This window comes from Anolis carolinensis, chromosome 2 (genome assembly GCF_035594765.1).
Source record: "Anolis carolinensis isolate JA03-04 chromosome 2, rAnoCar3.1.pri, whole genome shotgun sequence".
NCBI classification, from domain to species: Eukaryota; Metazoa; Chordata; class Lepidosauria; order Squamata; family Dactyloidae; genus Anolis; species Anolis carolinensis.
In genome coordinates this window covers 235340893-235363157 of record NC_085842.1, presented here as the reverse complement: position 1 = coordinate 235363157, position 22265 = coordinate 235340893, and the positions used below count along the sequence as shown (strand labels likewise).

Here is a 22265-nt window from a genome sequence, read left to right as displayed (position 1 = left end):
AATAGCAAGAATTCAAAGCCAACGTACATATAATAAAAAATTTAATAACTAAACACTGACATATAACTATAAATTAAAATCATTAAAACCATTAAGCATAGGCATATACAACATTTAAATACGAAGACAAAGTATTACAAACATTGTTATGATTGAGCCTCATGGCTCTGTTACTGACAGACGTGGGCGTAAGACTCCTCGAGAGTCAGATACTCTCGAGGAGCGAGAGAGAAAAAGACTGCGAGACATATTTGCAGCACCTTCTGACGAGGAGTCTTTCGAAGGGTTTACGGAGAGAATGGAGGAGGGGCTGGTTAGCTCAGAGGAGGATGAGATGGATTGGACTCGGGTAAGGGAGGAAGTGGGTGCCACTGGCCATGATGGGACAGAAGATGAATGGGGACCTTCAGGATTAGACCCATGGTTTAGCTGGAGGGATGGGACGGGATCCACAGCTGGAGATGCTGTTGGGCGTAGTCAGAGGTGTTCCAGCTCTGACGAGGAAAGTGATGAGGAAACGCCCGGGTTAAGGAGGACAGCTGACAGTGATGAAGATTTGTAACTGGCATAAAATGGGGCTTGGGAGCAATTGCAAATTGCGTTGGGCAAGGTAATCTGGGCAAACGCTTGGGATCCGTGTGTGTGTGGGACGCTTCCCTGAAGACTTGTGTGCTTTCCTGTGCTGTGACGTAAGTTGATTGGAATCCAGGGTCAGACGGCGGGAGGGATTGTGTGGGCATTTGTTTGTGCAAACCTGTGCTTACTCTTATTAGCTTGACCCTCCGTCGTCTTCTTGACGGACGCCATCTCCTGCTTTGAGAACTCGGACTGAACTGACCACGGCTTGTCTTCCCCCCTTCTTGGACTTGGAAAAACTACAAACGTCTGCTTCTGGCTTTGATCTACGGAACGGAACTGGTCTACTCAACTGCTACAATCCTTGGCTGTTTTACTCGTGTTGAAGATCCTGTCTGCTGTGTGTGTGTGTGGGAGCGACGCAAGTTACTCTAAGCACAGTGTTGGCAGCAGAGAGGAATCTGCTGCCAATTAGTTGCATTCTTTGTATCTTTTGTTCCTTGGCTTTCGTTTCGTTTATACCCAGGCTGAAGTAAGCAGTTTGTTTTTACCCGGATTAAACTCCGGTTTAATCCGGTTTATCTTTTGAACATTTACTTTTGCCCCTTTTTTGCTCCTAAAGGCAAAAACTGCCTGGCCCTTGTGTTTTACGGGCATTTTTTGAGTTCTGTAATCTAATAAACTCTGTTACTTTGAATCTTGTGGCGTTCTGTCCTTGACAGATTGCCCAACGCCCATAAAAAGTTTATTGCAGCAATAAACCCGTCAGGAAGACGATGGATGAGTTACGGGCCAAAGTAGACCAATTGCAAACGGCTTTTACCGTTAGCCAAACAGCTCAGGCTGTGAAAGGACATGTTTTGACTCCTGAACGCTTTGACGGAACCAGGTGCAAGTTGCCAACCTTTTTGGCACAAGTGGAGCTTTATTTTTCTCAGCTCAGTGCTCATGCTTTTCCTACAGACACTAGCAAGGTGGCCTTTATTTTGAGTTTGTTGACCGGTCCCGCAGGACAATGGGCCACTAATTTAATTTTGGGAAATGACCCAGTCAAGGACAATTTGAATAATTTCAAAAAGTTGTTAACTGATACTTTTGGGGATCCTCTCCGCACGGAGAACGCTGGGTGGGCTCTGTATCGGTTGAAACAGGGAAAGGGGACTGTTTTGGATTACTTAAATAAGTTTAACCTGTATCGCCACCAGCTGGATTGGGGGGAAAATGCATTCATGCTTTTATTTACTGCCGGGTTAAGTGATATGCTCCAGGATGAATTAGCACGCTTGGAGCCGGCTGAAAGCTGGGACGCCTTAGTAGCTAAGGTGCTGCGTTTAGACGCAAGGTTCGAGGCTCGTAAAAACTCAAAAGCAATGTGTGCGCCACCCATGCATGTAACTAGGGCACCTGTGGTGATGGGGGAAGAGCCCATGGAGCTTGGGGTCTTTAAAAAGCTGCCTACAGAGGAAAAGAGCCGTAGGAGGCAGCTGGGCTTGTGTTTGTACTGTGGGAATGCTGGGCATTTTGCCAAAAATTGTAATGTGAAACCTTCCCAGCTTTCGGGAAAAGGCCAGCCCTAGTGCGACGTGAGTCCAACGCACTAGGGCTCCTCAAGCAGTCAACTGAGGGGAGGAAGCATGTTTTCGTACCCATTACATTATCTGTTGGGGGAAGGGAACTTGTTTCTACTTTGGCACTGCTGGACTCAGGAGCTACGGTCTCCTATGTAGATATTGAGTTTGCTAAGAAGCATGGCATTCCTAGAGTGCGCAAGGCATGCGACGTGTGGGTGGAAGGAGCAGATGGGAGACTGCTGGAGACTGGGGTGGTTAACCATGAAACCTCAGCAGTAACGTGGGAGGTGCAGGGAGTAACGGGAACGTTTGTGTGGGATATTACGAGCTTGCCTAGATATGATGTGATCCTGGGGATGGATTGGCTAGCTGTAGTAAACCCACAAGTAGATTGGGCAACACGTAAAGTGATCTTAAAGAGGCAGGACTGTTGCACTCTAAATGTTACTCATTCTGATATGGAGGGAGTGCCTGCTGAGTATGGGGAGTTCTCTGATGTATTTTGTAAAAGAGAAGCGGACAAATTACCACCGCACAGGCCATATGATTGCGCCATCAAGTTGGCAGAAGGTGCGAAACTGCCAGCAGGGAGGCTGTATGCCTTGACTGTACCGGAAAGGCAAGCTTTGCGGGAGTTTCTAGATGAAAATTTAGCCAAGGGGTTTATTCGCCCATCTAGTTCTCCAACTGCGGCACCAGTATTCTTTGTAGCCAAAAAGACTGGGGAACTTAGGCTGGTCTGTGACTATCGGATCCTAAACAAATACACCATTCGGGATAGGTACCCGCTCCCTTTAATCTCGGAACTGTTATCAAGGGTGCAAGGGGCTAAGGTCTTTACCAAGCTTGACCTGCGGGGGGCCTATAACTTAATCCGTATACGGGAAGGGGATGAATGGAAGACGGCATTTAACACGTGTTTCGGATGCCACGAGTTCCGAGTCATGCCTTTTGGGCTTTGTAATGCTCCTGCGGTATTCCAGAGGTTCATGAACGATGTGTTCAGGGACCTAATTGATCAATTTTTAGTGATTTATTTGGATGATATCTTGATTTTTTCTAAGGACGAGAAAGAACATCGTCAACATGTCAAGCAGGTTCTGCACCGACTGCGGGCTAATGGGCTTTTCGCCAAGGCTTCCAAGTGCGTCTTTCATGTGCCTGAAGTGGAGTTCCTAGGTCATGTAGTGTCAGGTAGGGAACTTAAAATGGACCCACATAAGGTTGACGCCGTCAACTCATGGCAGGAGCTGAAGACTAAGAAGGATGTACAAAGGTTCTTGGGTTTCGCTAATTACTACCGGGAGTTTATTCCGAATTTTGCAAAGCTCACGGTACCTTTGACGCAGCTTCTGCGCAAGAAACAGCCATTTGTGTGGGGGCGGGAAGCTCACGAGGCGTTTCTACAATTAAAGTCTAGTTTTCAATCGGACAACATACTAACCCATCCTGATGTTGACAGACCGTTCGTGGTAGAAGCGGACGCTTCTAGCTACGCGTTGGGGGCTGTATTGTCTCAGAAGGATTCCTCAGGGACCTTGCGTCCCTGTGGATTTTACTCGCGGCAACTAACACCCTTCGAGCAGAACTATACCATATGGGAGAAGGAGTTGTTGGCGATTAAGGTGGCGTTTGAGGTGTGGCGGCACTGGCTTGAAGGGGCACGGCACCAGATCGTGGTCAGATCTGATCACAAGAACTTAGAGCACTTGCAAACAGCAAAGAAGTTAAACCAGCGTCAAATCCGCTGGGCTTTGTTTTTCTCCAGGTTTAACTTCAAGGTGCAGTTCGTGGAGGGGAAGGCAAACTTGCGGGCCGATGCTTTATCCCGCAAGCCGGAATTTAAGACCAATGAGCAGGTAATATGTCAGACCATCTTGCCTACTGCCTCTCTGTGTGTTGTAGATAATGAGCTTGGGTTACATGACCAGATCCTTGAGGCTCAGAAGGATGATGTGTGGACTCAGGAGCAACTGATGCTGCTCTCTGCAGGTAACCGTACCATACTGCCGCATCTCCAGGATCAAGACGGGGTATTGGTGCGTAGGGGGCAGGTTTACGTACCAGTAGGGACCCTCAGGTTGGAGGTGATTAGAGCCCACCATGACGAACCCATGGCTGGGCACTTTGGCAGGTTCAAGACCGTACAGCTTATCACCAGGAGCTACTGGTGGCCAAAGATGCGGCAAGACATTCTGCGCTTTTGTGACAGCTGCGCCGTTTGTCAGCAGAGTAAGACGCCTGTTGGGCGCCCTAGAGGGTTGTTATCGTCTTTACCTGTTCCGGAGAGGCCATGGCAAATCATTTCCATGGATTTTATTTCAGATTTGCCTAAGTCTGGGGGTTATACTTGTATTTGGGTGGTGGTGGATTTATTTAGTAAACTGGCTCATTTTATTCCTTGTTCAACCATTCCGGCGGCCCCTACGTTGGCCTTACTATTTACAAAGCACATCTATCGTTTGCACGGAGCACCCGAGGTGATTATTTCAGATAGGGCTCCGCAATTTGTGTCACGCTTTTGGAAACACTTCCATGAGTGTTTGGGGACTAAGTTAAACGTGTCTTCAGCTTTCCATCCGCAAACGGATGGACAGTCGGAACGGGTTAATGGGCTCTTAGAGCAGTATCTGCGTTGTTTTTGTTTAGATCAACCCACGGCTTGGGTAAAGTGGTTACCGGTGGCGGAATTTGCTTACAACAATGCGGTGCACACGTCTAGTCAGCATACGCCATTTGAGCTAACGTATGGTTTTCACCCACGGGGAGGTGTGGCGCCGTCGACCAATGTGGTCTCTTCGGACCCTGTGTACCGCTCTTCGGAAATGGCTGCATTGCATGATGTTGCCCGTCGCTTACTGTTGGAAGCTAAGGCAACGCAGAAGACTCAGGCTGACCGCCACAGGCAGGCAGGGGAGGAGTTGGAAGAAGGGGATTTGGTGTGGTTATCTTCCAAACATATTAAACAGGCTGGGGGAAAGTTTGCGCCTCGGTATTTGGGTCCCTTTCCTATCGTTAAAAAGATTTCTTCTGTTGCGTTTCGTTTGCGTTTACCGTCTAGTTTAAAGGTCCATCCAGTCTTTCATCGTTCGCTGTTGAAACTTGATACCTCTAGTCGTCGTGGTGCTATAGCGGAGGGTATCACTGCCACTTCTCCGCCATCGGGGGAGGAGGCCTTTGTGAGAGGGGATAGTGTTATGATTGAGCCTCATGGCTCTGTTACTGACAGACGTGGGCGTAAGACTCCTCGAGAGTCAGATACTCTCGAGGAGCGAGAGAGAAAAAGACTGCGAGACATATTTGCAGCACCTTCTGACGAGGAGTCTTTCGAAGGGTTTACGGAGAGAATGGAGGAGGGGCTGGTTAGCTCAGAGGAGGATGAGATGGATTGGACTCGGGTAAGGGAGGAAGTGGGTGCCACTGGCCATGATGGGACAGAAGATGAATGGGGACCTTCAGGATTAGACCCATGGTTTAGCTGGAGGGATGGGACGGGATCCACAGCTGGAGATGCTGTTGGGCGTAGTCAGAGGTGTTCCAGCTCTGACGAGGAAAGTGATGAGGAAACGCCCGGGTTAAGGAGGACAGCTGACAGTGATGAAGATTTGTAACTGGCATAAAATGGGGCTTGGGAGCAATTGCAAATTGCGTTGGGCAAGGTAATCTGGGCAAACGCTTGGGATCCGTGTGTGTGTGGGACGCTTCCCTGAAGACTTGTGTGCTTTCCTGTGCTGTGACGTAAGTTGATTGGAATCCAGGGTCAGACGGCGGGAGGGATTGTGTGGGCATTTGTTTGTGCAAACCTGTGCTTACTCTTATTAGCTTGACCCTCCGTCGTCTTCTTGACGGACGCCATCTCCTGCTTTGAGAACTCGGACTGAACTGACCACGGCTTGTCTTCCCCCCTTCTTGGACTTGGAAAAACTACAAACGTCTGCTTCTGGCTTTGATCTACGGAACGGAACTGGTCTACTCAACTGCTACAATCCTTGGCTGTTTTACTCGTGTTGAAGATCCTGTCTGCTGTGTGTGTGTGTGGGAGCGACGCAAGTTACTCTAAGCACAGTGTTGGCAGCAGAGAGGAATCTGCTGCCAATTAGTTGCATTCTTTGTATCTTTTGTTCCTTGGCTTTCGTTTCGTTTATACCCAGGCTGAAGTAAGCAGTTTGTTTTTACCCGGATTAAACTCCGGTTTAATCCGGTTTATCTTTTGAACATTTACTTTTGCCCCTTTTTTGCTCCTAAAGGCAAAAACTGCCTGGCCCTTGTGTTTTACGGGCATTTTTTGAGTTCTGTAATCTAATAAACTCTGTTACTTTGAATCTTGTGGCGTTCTGTCCTTGACAAACATCCTAATAATATTAAAATCACATGATCCAGAAATTGTACACCATGGCCATTCCAATTGCCATTGCACATATTTCCTAATTAATAATAATACTAATAATAATTATTTATACCCCGCTCCATCTCCCAAAGGACTCGGGGTGGCTTACACTGGGACAAGCCCAAAACAGTATTAATTATTCTTTGCACTGAATTACTGGCCAAAAGCCTGGTCCCACAACTCTTTATTGGCTCTGCTGGCTTCTGGAGGTTGCACTCAACAATATCTGGAAGTCCGCATTATTTTTATTCTTAATTTAAATCCAGTTTTGAGTTACCTCATTGTTTTTGACATGTCCTCTACTTTGAAGTGATCAACTGGTGGCTCTCAATTTCTTGAACTGCAGCTCCCATCCGTTGCAGTTAGCATAGCCAATGGTGAGGACAGAAATTGATGTTTTGCGATATCTGGAAAACCGCCACTGTTTTGACTGTAAAATGGTTTTAAAATTACATTTTCTTAAATAATATGTTCATTGAATATTGATAATGGTAACCTGTTGCTTGGCCTACCAATTCCTTTTACAGCTATCAAACTACGAAAGCCAGATTGCCAGGTTGCGAGCAGAAGTTGAGAAAGGTGAAGCAATTAGACAAAGCTTGGAGTATGAACTTGCTGTTGCAAGGAAGGAAGTTGGCATTGAACGGTATACATCAGAAGACAAATTAGGGGAAGCAAACACACACATTGAGCACCTTCAAGGTAAGATTCAAAATGCATACTAACAAGGAAGAATGGCCGAACACAGAGTGGGCGACATAAGAAGACACAATCTGTTTTGTGTCTCCAATTTCTTGCTTCACAATGTAGACATCCCATATCCCACATAAAATGACAAGACATCTAGGAGTCATATTTCAACTGCAGACATGGCATATACCTTTTAAAGCTGTGAGAAAGATTGCAGTGATTGTGCATTCTGCCACAGTCTTTTACTAATCTGTTTTCTCACTCTCCTTTACCATCTAGTATGGAGGCAAAAGTAGAATCCCATTTGATTTAGTATTTTATCTACAACGCATTTTCATTCCCAAGTACTGGGGGTGACTTAAGGATGGCACGTAAGTAGGACTGGGTACTTTGGTGCAAGGCTTGTGTTTCTTTGCTGGCAAAACTTTTTAAAGATGTGCATACACCAGTATTGCTGGCATTACACACATACATTTATCTTATTTTCAGTAATTCTACTTTGGACAAGATGTCACTCTTTTGGGCCAGTTATTGCTAATTTTAAAATTATAGTATTTTAAAAATTTCCCATTAGGTGTGTTTCAAAGTGTGCAATACATTTGCTTAATGTAAGCCAGCTTCCTCCAAGCACCAGCACATTCCAGATTTGTTGAACTACAGCACCCACCTTCCCTAGCCAAGATTACTTAACTGTTTTGGCTGGGAGGGTGAGAGTGATAGTCCAATATATCTGGAGTTTAGCAAGTTTGGACAGGTTGCTGTATATTACTCCTCCCTACTTCATAGAGGAAAAAGGGGGAAAGCTTCTATGTAGGAGAAGATGATAACATCTTTTCCTGTCCACCTTTAATATTTGGAGATGCATTTGTTATTCAGAGACCTTCCCCCCATTGGGTGAGTGGGCTTATTAACAAAAGACCCTTCTTATAAGCATATAGCAAATTATTAGCAGCAGCGTGACCCAGCACAAGTAGCCAAAAGTGATAAAAAGAACAAAAACACAGACCAATGTTATGTCTTCCTTAGGAGGCTTTTCTTTATAGAAAAATAATATGGTTGCACTATTTACAAAAACAAGGTTTCCATAACACAAATAAAGTTCTTTATACTGCCTTCTTTGCTTCAACGCTGGGCTTCTTTCTCATACAGAGATAAACAGCTTTGTTCTCATAGAGCTTTCTCTCACACCAAACTTACACAGGAGTTTTACACAGCTTTACACACAGCAGCCTTCACACGAGGCCTTCAACCTGGAGCTTTTCTCATCGAAGCTTCTCATACCAGGCCTTCTCATAATGAGGCATTCTCACAGTGAGGCCTACTAATCTGCAGACAGACACACCTGCTTTATATAGAATTGCAGCTTTTGCTGAGTCATTGCATCCATTGAACCCTTTCAGTGTTTTACTCACACTTTTGTAATTAAAAATACCTAGTTAATATTTCTGACACCCCCAACATTTAGAGGGTGTATATTTTAAGTGCTGTGAGATAAGCAGGATTTTATAAGGGGGCATTCTGAGAACTCATTCGGGGCTGTAGTGCAAATCTGGGCTTTTGTTTTTCTTTATGATCATAGATGATCTAAAGACTACTGTCACTGTTAGAGTTTAGTAATTTTTATTATCATTTACAAACCTGATGATTTTTTTTAGTCAGACAATGATGTTTATTAAATATTTACATTTTTTTCACACACAAAGAGGGAAAATGGGAAAGCTGGATACAAAAGAAAAGGAAAATAGAGAAAAAATTGAAGGGGAGAATGGGAATAATGGAGTTATTGTCAGTAATTTAAATCTTTACTAATATCTAACATGTCACAGAGGAGGGGGAGGGGTTGAGGGGCCAGAGAAAGACGCAGTGTACAAAGTTATAATCTATTATTCATCTCTATTACACTTACATACGATACATTTCCATATTCCCTCTATAACAAAGAGACAAGTGTTATTGCCAACTAATTTTTAACCTAATAGTCATATCATCTTGTATTATCTCATGTTCTTCTAAAATGATTAAGGGTCTGGAGAACAAGCCCTATGAGGAGCGGCTTAAAGACCTTGGCATGTTTAGCCTGCAGAAGAGAAGGCTGAGAGGAGACATGATAGCCATGTACAAATATGTGAAGGGAAGTCATAGGGAGGAGGGAGCAAGCTTATTTTCTGCTGCCCTGCAGACTAGGACACGGAACAATGGCTTCAAACTACAGGAAAGGAGATTCCACCTGAACATTAGGAAGAACTTCCTCACAGTGAGGGCTGTTCGACAGTGGAACTCTCTCCCCCGGACTGTGGTGGAGGCTCCTTCTTTGGAGGCTTTTAAGCAAAGGCTGGATGGCCATCTGTCAGGGGTGCTTTGAATGCAATTTCCTGCTTCTTGGCAGGGGGTTGGACTAGATGGCCCATGAGGTCTCTTCCAACTCTACTATTCCATGATTCTATGATTCTATGATTCTAAGTTATGAGAGGGACTGCAGACCGCATGATCAGATCTGGGACTGCTGAGATCTGAGACTCCATTTTAGAACACAGCTTTAGACCTTAGACTTCAGACTTCTTATAGTATAGACTACATCAGACAAATGTAGACTATGGACAGTTCAGAGCAAACTCGTGTTGCTCTTGATTGTAGGAAAGATGCCCTGTGTTATCTGCATAGAGAAACTACTTCAAACCTATCTGTAACTAGGTTGACGAGTTATGTACCTATATACTGAATACAACCTGATACAATACTGAGTAAACCAAATATGTTACTTTTTGCGAAGTCTATTTTATTTTTTGTCTCTTGAGAGCATAATATGGAAACAAGATATTTTATGAGAGATGTTTTTGGGCACTGAAAACTTCTGAAGAACTGCTGTTTGTGCGTTGGCATAATCTCTGTTCCTAACAGATCAGAGACAACCAGGCTATGAGTCTAACAACTGAAAGCCAAATTGCCTTGCATAAGTACATGAGGATATATACAATTGAAAAGAAGATTTTACTCAAACGGGTTTTTGGCTCTTCTCTGGAAGATCATACTTCGACAAAAGGTTATGATTGTGAATTCCATTTTTCTCCAAAAGGTTATGGAGATTCTGGTTTTTCAAAATGTTATGATCTCTGAAAAGATCCTGCCTTTCCAAAATTTTATTGATTATTCTTGTCAGATTATTTCTTTTAAATCTTTATCTAATTTCTATTAGATTATCTATTGATTTGCCATGTCATTCAATATGCTATTTTGCCAATGAGACCTTGACATGAACATATTTTTGCCTGTATACCCAGTTACAGCATAACAAACAAAACATGAGGTAGATTTTTGTATAAATCTCTTAATTTCTAATGAACACCTACAGCCCCAGAGTATTGCTGTTCCTTTCTTGTGGTTTCAAATCATAGAAGAACCTGGGAGGCTTTTAATATTTCAACAGTGCTTTCTTTTCAACTAAACCTTTGCCTTTTTCCTTTTCTTGACAGCAACCATCCGGGCTTACCAACAGAAGCTGAATGAGACAGAGAGAAGCTATCACATTGCTAAGCAGCACTGGGATGAAAAACAGCAGAGACTTATGAGTGACATATCAGAAAAGGAGCACATAATCAATACCTGCAATAGTGAATATGAGACACTTTTGAAGGAGAGGACTAAACTGGACAACATCTTGAAGGTGTGGCTCTTTTCAAGTTGTGAAGGGAATATAAAATCATATCTAGCCTTGATTTCCTCCCCATTCTCCTGTTTTCTTCTTCAGAGTATTTATACTATTTTTTTATTATTAATCAGTTATACAACTGAAAAAGGCATCCAGAATGTTTTAGAAAGATCAGAAACAAAACTGTGCCTTCTGCCTTGCCTTTGCTACAAAGTTCTGAAAGACATGACACAAAAGGAAAAGGGATTGGAAAGCTTGAGGGGGGAAAAACAAGTCTTGGTACAGAGAAAGGAAGCAAACTCCCCGCAACTTTAGCTAACACATAGGGCCATGCTGATCTTTCCTTTGCTGTGATGTTCATCCTATGGGGCAGGTTTGCTTTGATTTCCTGACAAATGGATAAGGCCTGTATGTGGTGGCTGTCAGCTCCTATTAACATACCATACTTTCTCTATGTCGCTCAGATTATAATGAGCCTTCTCCGAAGTCTCCCCTTTTACCCTCTACATGGCCTTCTCCGAAGTCTCCCCTTTTACCCTCACAGCTAACTCAGAAGAGGTGAAACAGGCATGGTTCCCCACCCTTTTTCTTTAGACTGAGAGCATGAAAGTCCTTTGCTACATGTCAGCTAATCTGTATCTGACTGAGGTCCTTTTTATCTTTTTCTAACTAACCACCTGGTCACCTATCTTGTAATCCTGGGAAAACAAACAATTTAAGTATTCTTAAGTATTGAAATCCCAGGATATTTATATGGGAGAATGAGCAAGACCCCTGTTAGTCTTTTAGCCTATTTTATTTATAGATTGGCATGACTATCTAAACATACACACCCCTTGAGGGAACAGCATAGGCATGTTAAATCACAAGGCACATTGCTTTCATTCCATTCCATTATATATAAGCATTATGCACTTATTACATTACAGTATATGGTCAGTAAGATGGTATGCTCTAAAATCTTTGTGTCTTGATGCTTAGACGTGTTCCTGGGGTGATTTAGAATGCTGATTCAGAAAATGTCATTGACTAGACCGTATTAGCTCTGGTTTCTTAGATAACATTAATATTGTTTTCTGTGGGCAAGCAGATGGCAACTGATAATAACAGCAATACTTTATTTATAACACACCCTATCTCCCCGAGGGGACTCAGGGTGGTAGATGTCATATGTTCTGTATCTAAAAAAAACTATAGCTGATGGGGGAAACTTGTGCCATTTTGGCATCCTCAGGTCAAATATACCTAGAAACAGGGCTAACATTTGAGGCACCAAAATGTGTGTTGGCTAATGTAATCTAAGGCATAAGCTTAAGGTTTCATTTGTAGACATGTCAAGGTTCAAGTGTCTAGATTTCCCGATCTTGTTGCTATAGTTCTAAGATATACCCATAGGCTATTATTGCGATGATTTTTTATAACTCATTTTATTAAATCTTAAGAATCTCAGGTGACTTGTCCAGAACAATAACATTCTGGTTCTTCCTGTTCTCTTGCTGCTATTGCTTTTGCAAAATTGGTGGCTGGATGGGGGACATATCAAACCATAGTACAGTGGTTCTCAACCTGTGGGTTTCCAGGTGTTTTGGCCTACAACTCCCAGAAATCCCAGCCAGTTTACCAGCTGTTAGGATTTCTGGGAGTTGAAGGCCAAAACCATCTGGGGACCCACAGGCTGAGAATCACTGCCATAGTACTATATGGTGCCTTTGTGTCCACAGTCTTTGGAAAATGCCTGCTATAGGATAAGGCATTTTTATGCAAACAAAGGGTTCTACTCCATAAAAAGAAGCAATTTTATCCCACTGGCAAGCTATTGAGTATTGCCAGAGGATTGACATACTCTCCACATAGAGCTGAACCAGCAAGGAAAGCAGCAAAGGGCAGAATCAAATGTTTAGAAAACTGGTACTTTAAATTTCAAGAATTTATTATGGTTTTTGTTAAACTGAAGTTCAACTGTATCCATATAAAGGAGACCCTGGAACGTCAGAAGAAGGAGAAGAGCATGATAGAGTCAGAGATCAGGGAAGTGGCAGCAGAGGAATTTAGGTGTCAGGCAGAGCTGTGGAAAGGAGAAAGAAATGAATTCCAATTACTGTTACAGGTATTCTTAGCATGTTAAACAATAGTACTGATAACTAAACACAACTATATCTGTATTATAGGGCACCCATAATATTTGTTTAATTCTTTCAATGAAGATAATAGCTCAGGTGTGGGAAGCTTTCAGGGCCTATTTTGCCTTATGTATCACCAAACACCATACTTAACTTGAAGTGTCCCCATAATCCAGGACCCCTCTCCCAACAGCCAAATATGCTTTCTAGGGAGCAAGAGAGTCTGTCTTGCCCCAACCCCTGACCTGTTTAGGAGGTCAATGTGGGCCTTTCCTGCAAAATAATGGTCATTTTCATTTTTGAAAAACAAAAACAAAAGAACAACAGACAGAATGCCCAGCTTTGCATCCTAGAGTGACCTGATTACTATTAGTCACATGCATATGCTATGAGCTGATCAGAGAGGGACCTGAGGCTTCAATGTGGACATGACAGATGAATGCATGTTGTCAAATTGGCCCCCTTCTTTAATTATCATATTATTAATGTGAGACTGCAATTGAGGGCCCATTAAAATCATTTATTTAGAAATTGAAACTGGAAGCTGATTTTTTTTTTTTAGTTTTAAAATGGGATCATTCTTAATGGTTGCTGTCATCTTCCATCTCGAAGTAAAACTATATTTTTCTTTGGGTGTAAGCTTGTATAAATCATGGGCAGATTTTTTGGCCTTCAGTGTTTCTGAATTATGTCTCCATAATCCTTAACTGTTGGCTGTGCTGACTTCAGCTACTGCACATTCGGGCCCAAAATGTATGTCGGTCCACACTGTCAGACTCCCTTCTCCTTGTTTTCTTGGAATTCCTTTCTGATCTAGATGCCAGTATGATTGAAACTACATTAAACAAGCTTGGGTTTCTCCATCTTGTTTATCTTGATCATTTCCTGTTCTGCAAATATGAATGCTCAGTTCTTTGGTAGTGATGTCTAGCTACATATTTAAAATATAAGAGTTGTAGACTTGTTAGGTTTCAGAGCTTCTGTTATGCATTGTAAAATGTGCTGTGTGTTCAAAAATTCGTCTGAATATATTTGACTTCTGTTACATGTAAGTAGTCAAGTCACAAGCTTCAAACAAACAATCTTATTCATACTCTTTTTGAAAAGACAAGAACCATGACATTCCAATCTTAGTCAGAAAAATTTTAGCAATTGGAACTAAAACTACTGTCTATGGAAGACAGGAATGTAATTTTGAACCATTTGGAGAGCATTGCCATCAGTCGCCAGCACATAATATTAAGAAGGAGCACTAATCTGGCATTGTTTGGAACAGATGCCACAGCATGAGTCTCTCTCTGAAAGGCATCTACAGTACCTGTACTTTTCTATTAATGGAAGATGGGGAGTTCTGTGGCAAATACAACAGCATCATCTAGTGGCCAATAACATAGCATTACATGTAGAGTTCAAAGATTTGTAACAGCTAGGTTTGCAATTCTCTTGAGCAGGAGTCCCAGAATTATTTTTTTTCTAGGTTGGGATGGTTCAACTTTGACAAGCAAATCATTGTTTTGTCTGCTTGTTTACATCATTACACCACCACTAAAGTATGTAACCGTCTGACTGCTGTGAAAGCAGTCAGGAAATAATAAATATTTACATCAATAAAAATGAATAAACATAGTATGCCAATCAAAGGTAACAATACGTTAGATCCTATAAAGTGAAAGTACCATCTTCTAGCACATTCCTTCCTCCATGGCATTACTTTATGTCTCTTTGAAAATACTACCTCGTTTGTGACTGGTGTAAAAAGAAAAACTTAATATTATGTATGGGGCCCCTGGTGGCACAGTGTCTTAAAGCACTGAGCTGCTGAACTTGCAGACCAAAAGGTCACAGGTTCGAATCCCGGGAGCAGAATGAGCGCCCGCTGTTAGCCCCAGCTCCTGCCAACCTAGCAGTTCGAAAACATGCAAATGTGAGTAGATCAATAGGTACCGCTCTGGCAGGAAGGTAACGGCGCTCCATGCAGTCATGCTGGCCACATGACCTTGGAGGTGTCTACGGACAACGCCGGCTCTTCGGCTTAGAAATGGAGATGAGCACCAACCCCCAGAGTCGGTCATGACTGGACTTAACGTCAGGGGAAAACCTTTTCTTTACCTTAGAGGTCTAGTCATTGTGATCAGGATGGATGGAAGAGATGGAAACTGTCTAAAACTGCCTACAACATGCATAAAAATCAGAAGAGCAGCTTATAGCTTAAATATTATCCCTTTCCTTTTTGTTTCAGTTATTTTGAGGCACACTCCACATGGGAGCTATTTAGGGAATAATTGCAGATTGCACGTGTGCCTTGAGTAGATGCAACAGGTTGAGGGTCACTAAAGGATTTTCTATTTTGGGGAAGGAGTTGTGCACACATCCAGATGTTGCTGTATTGCAATTTCTATCAGTTCTAGACAATTATAGATGAAGTTGAGGCATACTGAGAATTGCAGTTCAGCAGTTTTCTGGAAAGTGGCACAACTTCCATCCTCAATATGCCTGATCTGCCATATTATTTCAGTCTTGTTTTAGCATAAGATTTGTTTGTTGTCCTTGAGAGACATATTTCTAATTTCTGGGTGGCAGGGTAAATCAGCTGTGTGATACATATAAAAAAGGTGTAAGATTTTTTTTAATTTTGAGAAAATGTCTCTCGATCTTTAGAGGCAGCCCAGAGGGTAGGTACTTCTATGTCATATTTCTTCCAATTTGGAAAATTGTGACTTTGTGTTTCTTATAGTAAGCAGTCTTATGGCAATCTGTCTTTGTGTTAACACCAGACTTAAGTGTTACTCAAGATTTTACCTTTTAGCATTCACTGTACTGGAGTACCTTCTGAACTATCTCCTATGATTTGCAAAGTAGTTTTGCTTTACAGTTACCCATATTTCATTGCATAATAGTTGCCATCGCATAATGGTTGCACACTGATTTTCGTGGTGTCAAAATAGGACTTTTTGCCATTTCCCACATAATTGTTGCACTCTTGGTTCACTCACCTGAGCGAGTGAATGAAGGTTGTGGCTGCTCTTTTGGCGCTACTGGGCTTGACTTGACTGCCAGCTGAGTCAGGTCCCATAACACCAATGAGATGGAGCACATGTGTGCAGAAGTGAAAATTCACTCCCTGTGCACCTGCCCCCTCTCCGTGGTGCTATAGGGCTTGACTCCCCATCTGAATTCACTCCCATGCATGCATGCCCCCTTTCTAGCTATGGGGCTTCACTTGACTGCTAGCCAAATGGAGCCCCATAGCTGGAAAAACATTTCATCGTGTAATAGTCCAATTCCCCCCCCCCCCCCTTCCCACAACAAAAGGGGTGGTAGTGCAACTATTACACAATGAAATACAGTACTCCTTTTGTTATCAGCCAATGAAAATGAACTAACATGAAATCAATTTCGGTCTCTCATCATCTTCAAATGGTGGTTGTGGGGGAATCATGGCCAAGCAATTTTGATGTTTGTGTGTAGTGGAGTGTGTTGCTCTCCAAGGTCTCCTGGATGGCTAATATTCTTTCTTAGCCCCCCCTTTTGTATGTAATATGTGATGGGTCCATATATAATTTGTCATGATTTGTATCATTTTCCTACATTCCATCCCACTTCCACAACTATCTAAATATGTTTTATACCTGAGCATTTTTTTCATTCTGTGCCGCATTCAAATAAGTGTGTTTATACTCACAGAAACCTATGCAAACTAAAAATCAATTAATCTTAAAGGTGCTACCATTTTTCTTTTTCTACATTCCCCCTTCCTTACTCTTTTACATATCAGATATAATGTTATAGCTTCATAGAATTGGAAGGAGTACAAGGACCATCTAGTCCAAGCCTCTGTCCGTTAAAGTAGTCCTGCAAGATGCCTGTCCATCTACTGTTAAAAAATTTCCACTTTGATTAGCATTGAATGGCCTTGCAGCTTCAAAGTCTGTCTGCTTCCTGCCTGGAGGCTTCCTTTGTTGGGAGGTGTTAGCTGGCCCTGATTGTTTCTTGTCTGGAATTCCCCTATTTTTTTTAGTGTTGCTCAAGAAAGAATAGTACTTAAATGGTGAGGATGGAAAGTAAAAGTGGGAAGTAGGGGAATAGGATTCCAAGCACTATTGGTGCAAAGAGAATGAGATGAGATGGATTTTCAGTTTTCTTGAATTGCAAAGATTCAAGGAAAGTCCAAAGTGTTGTCCAATTTTTGTGTGGTGGAGTTAGCAGTCTCTTTGTGAGTTAGTCCTAGATAGGAACAGAGAAAGATGGTTGTGAGTAACAGGAAGCAGTGGTATCATTAATTGGGCTTGCTTTCCTGCTCAGGGAGAAAGTAGGACCATGGCACCCAGACATATCCTGGTTTAGTAAAATAGGATCTAATGGTCCAAATGTAGCTGCTCCCTGCGTGAAGCAGTGTGACGAATGGGGACACAGGTCAGCTATGGGGAAGGGACGAGACATTGATGCTTACTGGGTCCATACAGAAGTTTGAGGAATATGGTGCTTTATGATACTTTCGAATTTGGAAAGCATATTCTTTTGGATTATATCCCCCATGTGTTGGAGAATCTGGGAGTTACAGTACTATCAGAGTACTGTCAGAATGGCACTAGGAAAAAGATGCAATTCTGTTAGAACAGGAAGCAGGAGTCAATCTGGTGTATCAAACTGTGATTGGGACCAGAGGCACTGCAGGGAGAGTGCTAATTTTGTGATCTCTTAATAGATTGCATTTTTGTTGACAGTGTGACCCTACAGTAACCTTTCCTTCAGGTGTCTTGTGTCTGAGATTAAGATTACAAAACAGTGCTGAAGGGTGAACTAAATTGGTAGTTGTAAGTTCTGCTTTAAATACCCTGATCTTGTGGTTTGATTCTTATCAAGCAATTGAGGCAATTATATGTATTTCTATTCTACTCACAGAGGAGCTATATACATATGTGCTAAAACTAGACCAACGTGTTTAGGAATTAATGATGGAGAAAGCATTGTATTGGGCAGTTAACAACAGCGGTAAATACATGCCCCGCAGAGCTTGTTTTTACTGATATAGCAAAGGAGCATGCTGAGTGTGCAGTCAGACTAATAACCAATGCACAGTATCCCATTTTCTAAATTGTTTGTAATCTGTTGAAGTGAGAACATGTGGGCCTCAAAATTACAAGTGTTTTGCTTTTAGTTCTTATTGTAAAGCTTTCACTGATTATTTGCTGTGCCAGTCATCCTCCTTCCAGGAGTGTGCCCACTTCCCAATGTGTGGAGAGGTTAGAACATCTTTAATAATATAATATACCATATAATATATCCTCTGTTGTTATTCTTAAAAATCATCTTTTTTGGACCTCTGTGGTGTGTCTTTAACTGTTGTTATGATCACCATCTGTTCCACCAGGAAAGCAACAGCGCAATGCAGAATGTTCACAAGAAAATGAAAGAATTGGAATTGGAGCACAGTAGCTGTTCGGACACACTGAGGCGGCAGACCAGTGAGCTTCAATTCATTGCTGAGAGAGAGGCTCGACTTAAAAAAGAACTTGAGGTAAGGGTCTCCCGTGTCCATCAACCCCGTAAATCTGTGTATGTTGCTTACGGGTGGCTACCTATATTGGTGTAGTTATTGCAATACTGCGTTTAGCTTCCTTATTCAGGGAGCAGTTAATAACTAGGAAAGGTTGCTATGTTTTTGTGAGTAAAAGGTGCGTGTGGAAAAAAATCTTTGATACACTAATTAGAATAATTAGAATAGAACTGGAAAAATGACTCCTTTGGACAACCATTTCCAGAACTTTCCATCCAGATAGTGACTTGCAATGCTAGAAGCCAATTTTAGGAAGTTGTAGTGCAATGTTTGCCAAGCTTTCAGCCAAACTACACAGTGGGAAGAACCAGTTTTTTCTGCTGTAAAACTGAGGTTACAAACTCTTTGTTTTCAGATACATAACTATTGCAGTAAGTTATTAATAAATCTTGTTCAGTGCCTTCAAACTGTTCCAGAAGAGAGGCTTTTAGCTTTCAATAAGTTTTTCTCTTGTTAGACTTCATGAATATGGAAATATAATTGTTGTCGAAGGCTTTCATGGCCGGAATAATTGGCAGCCAGGCTTTGAAGCTGCAAGGCCATTAAATGCTAATCACGACGATCAATTGTAACATTCATACTTGCCTCAAACAGACAAGACTTCTTTCTCTCAACATGGACTTTCTACAGATACATAAACCCACTTTCCTAGTTTCCAACAGACCTCACACCTCTGAGGATGCCTGCCATAGATGTAGAGGAAATGTCAGGAGAGAATGCTTCTGGAACATGGCCATACAACCCATATAAAAATTGTGTGTGTGTCCACAGATCTCATGATCTAGGCTTTCTACCCGAGTCTTTTTAACCCTGGCATCACATATTACAGACATATCTTGCAAATATGGTGGCTTAGGTTCCAGACTATCCCTATAAAGCCAACGTTTCTTTAAAGTTAATCACAGGTCTTTTTTTTCCACTTGCTAGTATGCTAGTTCATATGAAGCCTAGAAACAGATTTACCCCATCACTAATAAAGGTATTGCTATGTTTACCTTATTCCCCCTTCCCAAGAAAATGTACAACTTAATAATTTAACATAACTTGGAAATACCTGAGGGTGAAATATAAATTTCCAACACAATGTCCTCCTTTGGTACATGGTTTTCTAAAAGGATACAGAGTGATAGATATGGTAGGAAAAAAGTTTTGCATATAACAAGGGAGGGAATTCCTAAATACTTAAGTAACTTTATAATATGAATGGATAAGTTACATAAAGGATAACAGATCGTGTTTTAGCAAGCAATTGAAATAATTCTCAGTATAGCTTTACTGTATAGCCTTTTTCTTAAGATGTTTGATACCAATACAAAACTCTTCATGCTTTAGGTTAAGATTTGTGATGTTCCTTTAGTGCCCTCTGGTGGATTTAAGAAAAATTGTCAGTTGCATTTACACCAGAGTTTTCCAAATATTTCATATTGGTGATACACTTTTTAGACATGCATCAACAGTAATTTAATTTTACAAGTATGCTGGAGGTTAAACCAACCCGTTATAAGAGATACAGACACGTATATAAACAATAATGAAGTATATGGGGGAACAACATATTTCATGAAAACTTTCATTAATATTTTGTTAAAAATATATGATTTATTGCTTATTTCACATAGACTCAGAGGTCTCTCATTACATTTGTGTGACACACTATACACTGCAACTGATACACTAATGTGTCGTGACACACAGTTTGGAAAACTCTACAATATAGTATTTATAAATACATGAGGAAGAAGGTGGACACATTTGAAAATCTCGTTTACAAAGCTATTCAAATGCTTTTTCTTTTCTCTCTTGTGCCCTCACATTTTATCAACACTAGAGAAGAGAGTTCTGTTCAACTGAGACTCAGAAACTCTGACTGAGATTTTAAAGATGTGTTTGTGTTTTTAATTAGTTGTTAACCCTTGTTTTCAGGTAGCTACAGCGAGAATAAAGAAACTGGAAGAAAATGTAGAGGCAGAGAGAGCAGCACATCTGGAATCAAAATTTAATTCTGAAATAATTCAGGTAACCTTGTGGCGGAAGTAATGTGGAGCTGATAAATGCATCGAGGGCTAATTTTTCTCTGAATGACTAGCACATGTTTATTAGGTTATGGTTTGATTGATACATTGATATAGGGTTTCATACAATACAAAATATGTAGAAACAATGATATACAGTAGAGTCTCACTTATCCAACACTCGCTTATCCAATGTTCTGGATTATACAATGCTTTTTTGTAGTTAATGTTTTCAATACATCGTGATATTTTGGTGCCAAGTTTGTAAATACAGCAATTTCTACATAGCATTACTGTGTATTGAACTACTTTTTCTGTCAAATTTGTGGTATAACATGATGTTTTGGTGCTTAATTTGTAAAAGCATAACCTAATTTGATGTTTAATAGGCTTTTCCTTAATCCCTCCTTATTATCCAACATATTCGCTTATCCAACGTTCTGCCGGCCCATTTATGTTGGATAAGTGAGACTCTACTGTATGTGGATATTTTGCAATTGGTTTGCACATGTACATTATAATAAGCTTTTGTCAAAATAAAGTTTCATGGGTATCCAAATGCATATGGTAGTATTTTAATCAAGTAGTATAATAGAGGTGCCTTACTCTGTTGCACCAGGTTGATATTGAGGCTGTGATTATTCTGTCCCTTCGTGTTGTTTGCTATCCTAAGATGACCCTATCATGAGGTTTTCTCGACAAAATTGTTTAGATGAGATTTACATTGCTCTCTTTTGAGGCCGAGAGAATGTGGTTTGCCCAAGGTCACCCAGTAACCTATGGCTGAGCAGGGATTCCATCCCCAGTCTCTAGAGTTGTAATCCAACACTCAAACCCTACTGCTATGTCACCACAGTTTTGCCATGGCACAACACTTAACTTATCAGCTCATTTTTATAGCCATGATTTAGGGATCAAAATGGCATTTAGGATTTCCTTCCCTTATCTCGTATCCCTCTCCTTTTATCCAGCATGATTTTTTCTTCTCTCCCGCAGTTCTTTCTGTCTCTCGTTTACTGATCTTCACAGTGTAGTTTCTATCGAAGGGGTCCCAACTATAGTCCCAAGTCCTAGATCAAGAGTGGAACAGCACCGCTTATTGTCGAAGGCTTTCATGACCGGAATCACTGGGTTGCTGTGAGTTTTCTGGGCTGTATGGCCATGTTCCGGAAGCATTCCTTCCTGACGTTTCACCCACATTTATGGCAGGCATCCTCAGAGGTTGTGAGGTCTGTTGAAAACGAGGCAAGTGGGGTTTATACAGGGGAATTCCAGACAGGAAACAATTAGGACCAGCTAACACCTCTTAACAAAGGATTTCCCCCAGACAGGAAGCTGCAAGGCTATTCAATGCTAATCAAGGTGGCCAATTGCAACAATCACATTTGCCTCAAACAGACAAGAGTTATTTCTCCAACCCTGGACCTTCCACAGATATATAAACCCCACTTGCCTAGTTTCCAACAGACCTCACAACCTCTGAGGATGCCTGCCATAGATGTGGGCGAAACATCATGAGAGAATGCTTCTAAAACAATGCCATACAGCCTGGAAAACTCACAGCAGCTCAGCATTGCTTGTTGTTAAGTGAGGCAGGAAGGGTCACATGAAAGTGGATAGGAACTGTGTTTGCAATGCATATGATCCTATGACGCGATTAAGATTAATTTCATATTAATTGCATCTTTAAATGTTATCAGTCACAT

The 22265-nt window shown here is 41.7% G+C and overlaps 1 protein-coding gene across 8 annotated transcripts in view; it reads left to right on the top strand.

Annotated features, from left to right (window-relative positions):
• The window catches only part of ccdc171 (coiled-coil domain containing 171), a 214925-nt gene that overhangs the window by 5747 nt on the left and 186913 nt on the right, over window positions 1-22265 (top strand). For 7 of the 8 annotated variants that reach the window (XM_062971894.1, XM_008103172.3, XM_008103167.3 and 4 more), the window contains 5 exons: window positions 7062-7236; window positions 10695-10885; window positions 12846-12977; window positions 18362-18508; window positions 20471-20563. In XM_062971894.1, the coding sequence (XP_062827964.1) occupies window positions 7062-7236; window positions 10695-10885; window positions 12846-12977; window positions 18362-18508; window positions 20471-20563 (738 nt within the window). The remainder of the gene's footprint in view (window positions 1-7061; window positions 7237-10694; window positions 10886-12845; window positions 12978-18361; window positions 18509-20470; window positions 20564-22265) is intronic. The other variant, XM_008103171.3, reaches the window with a different exon arrangement.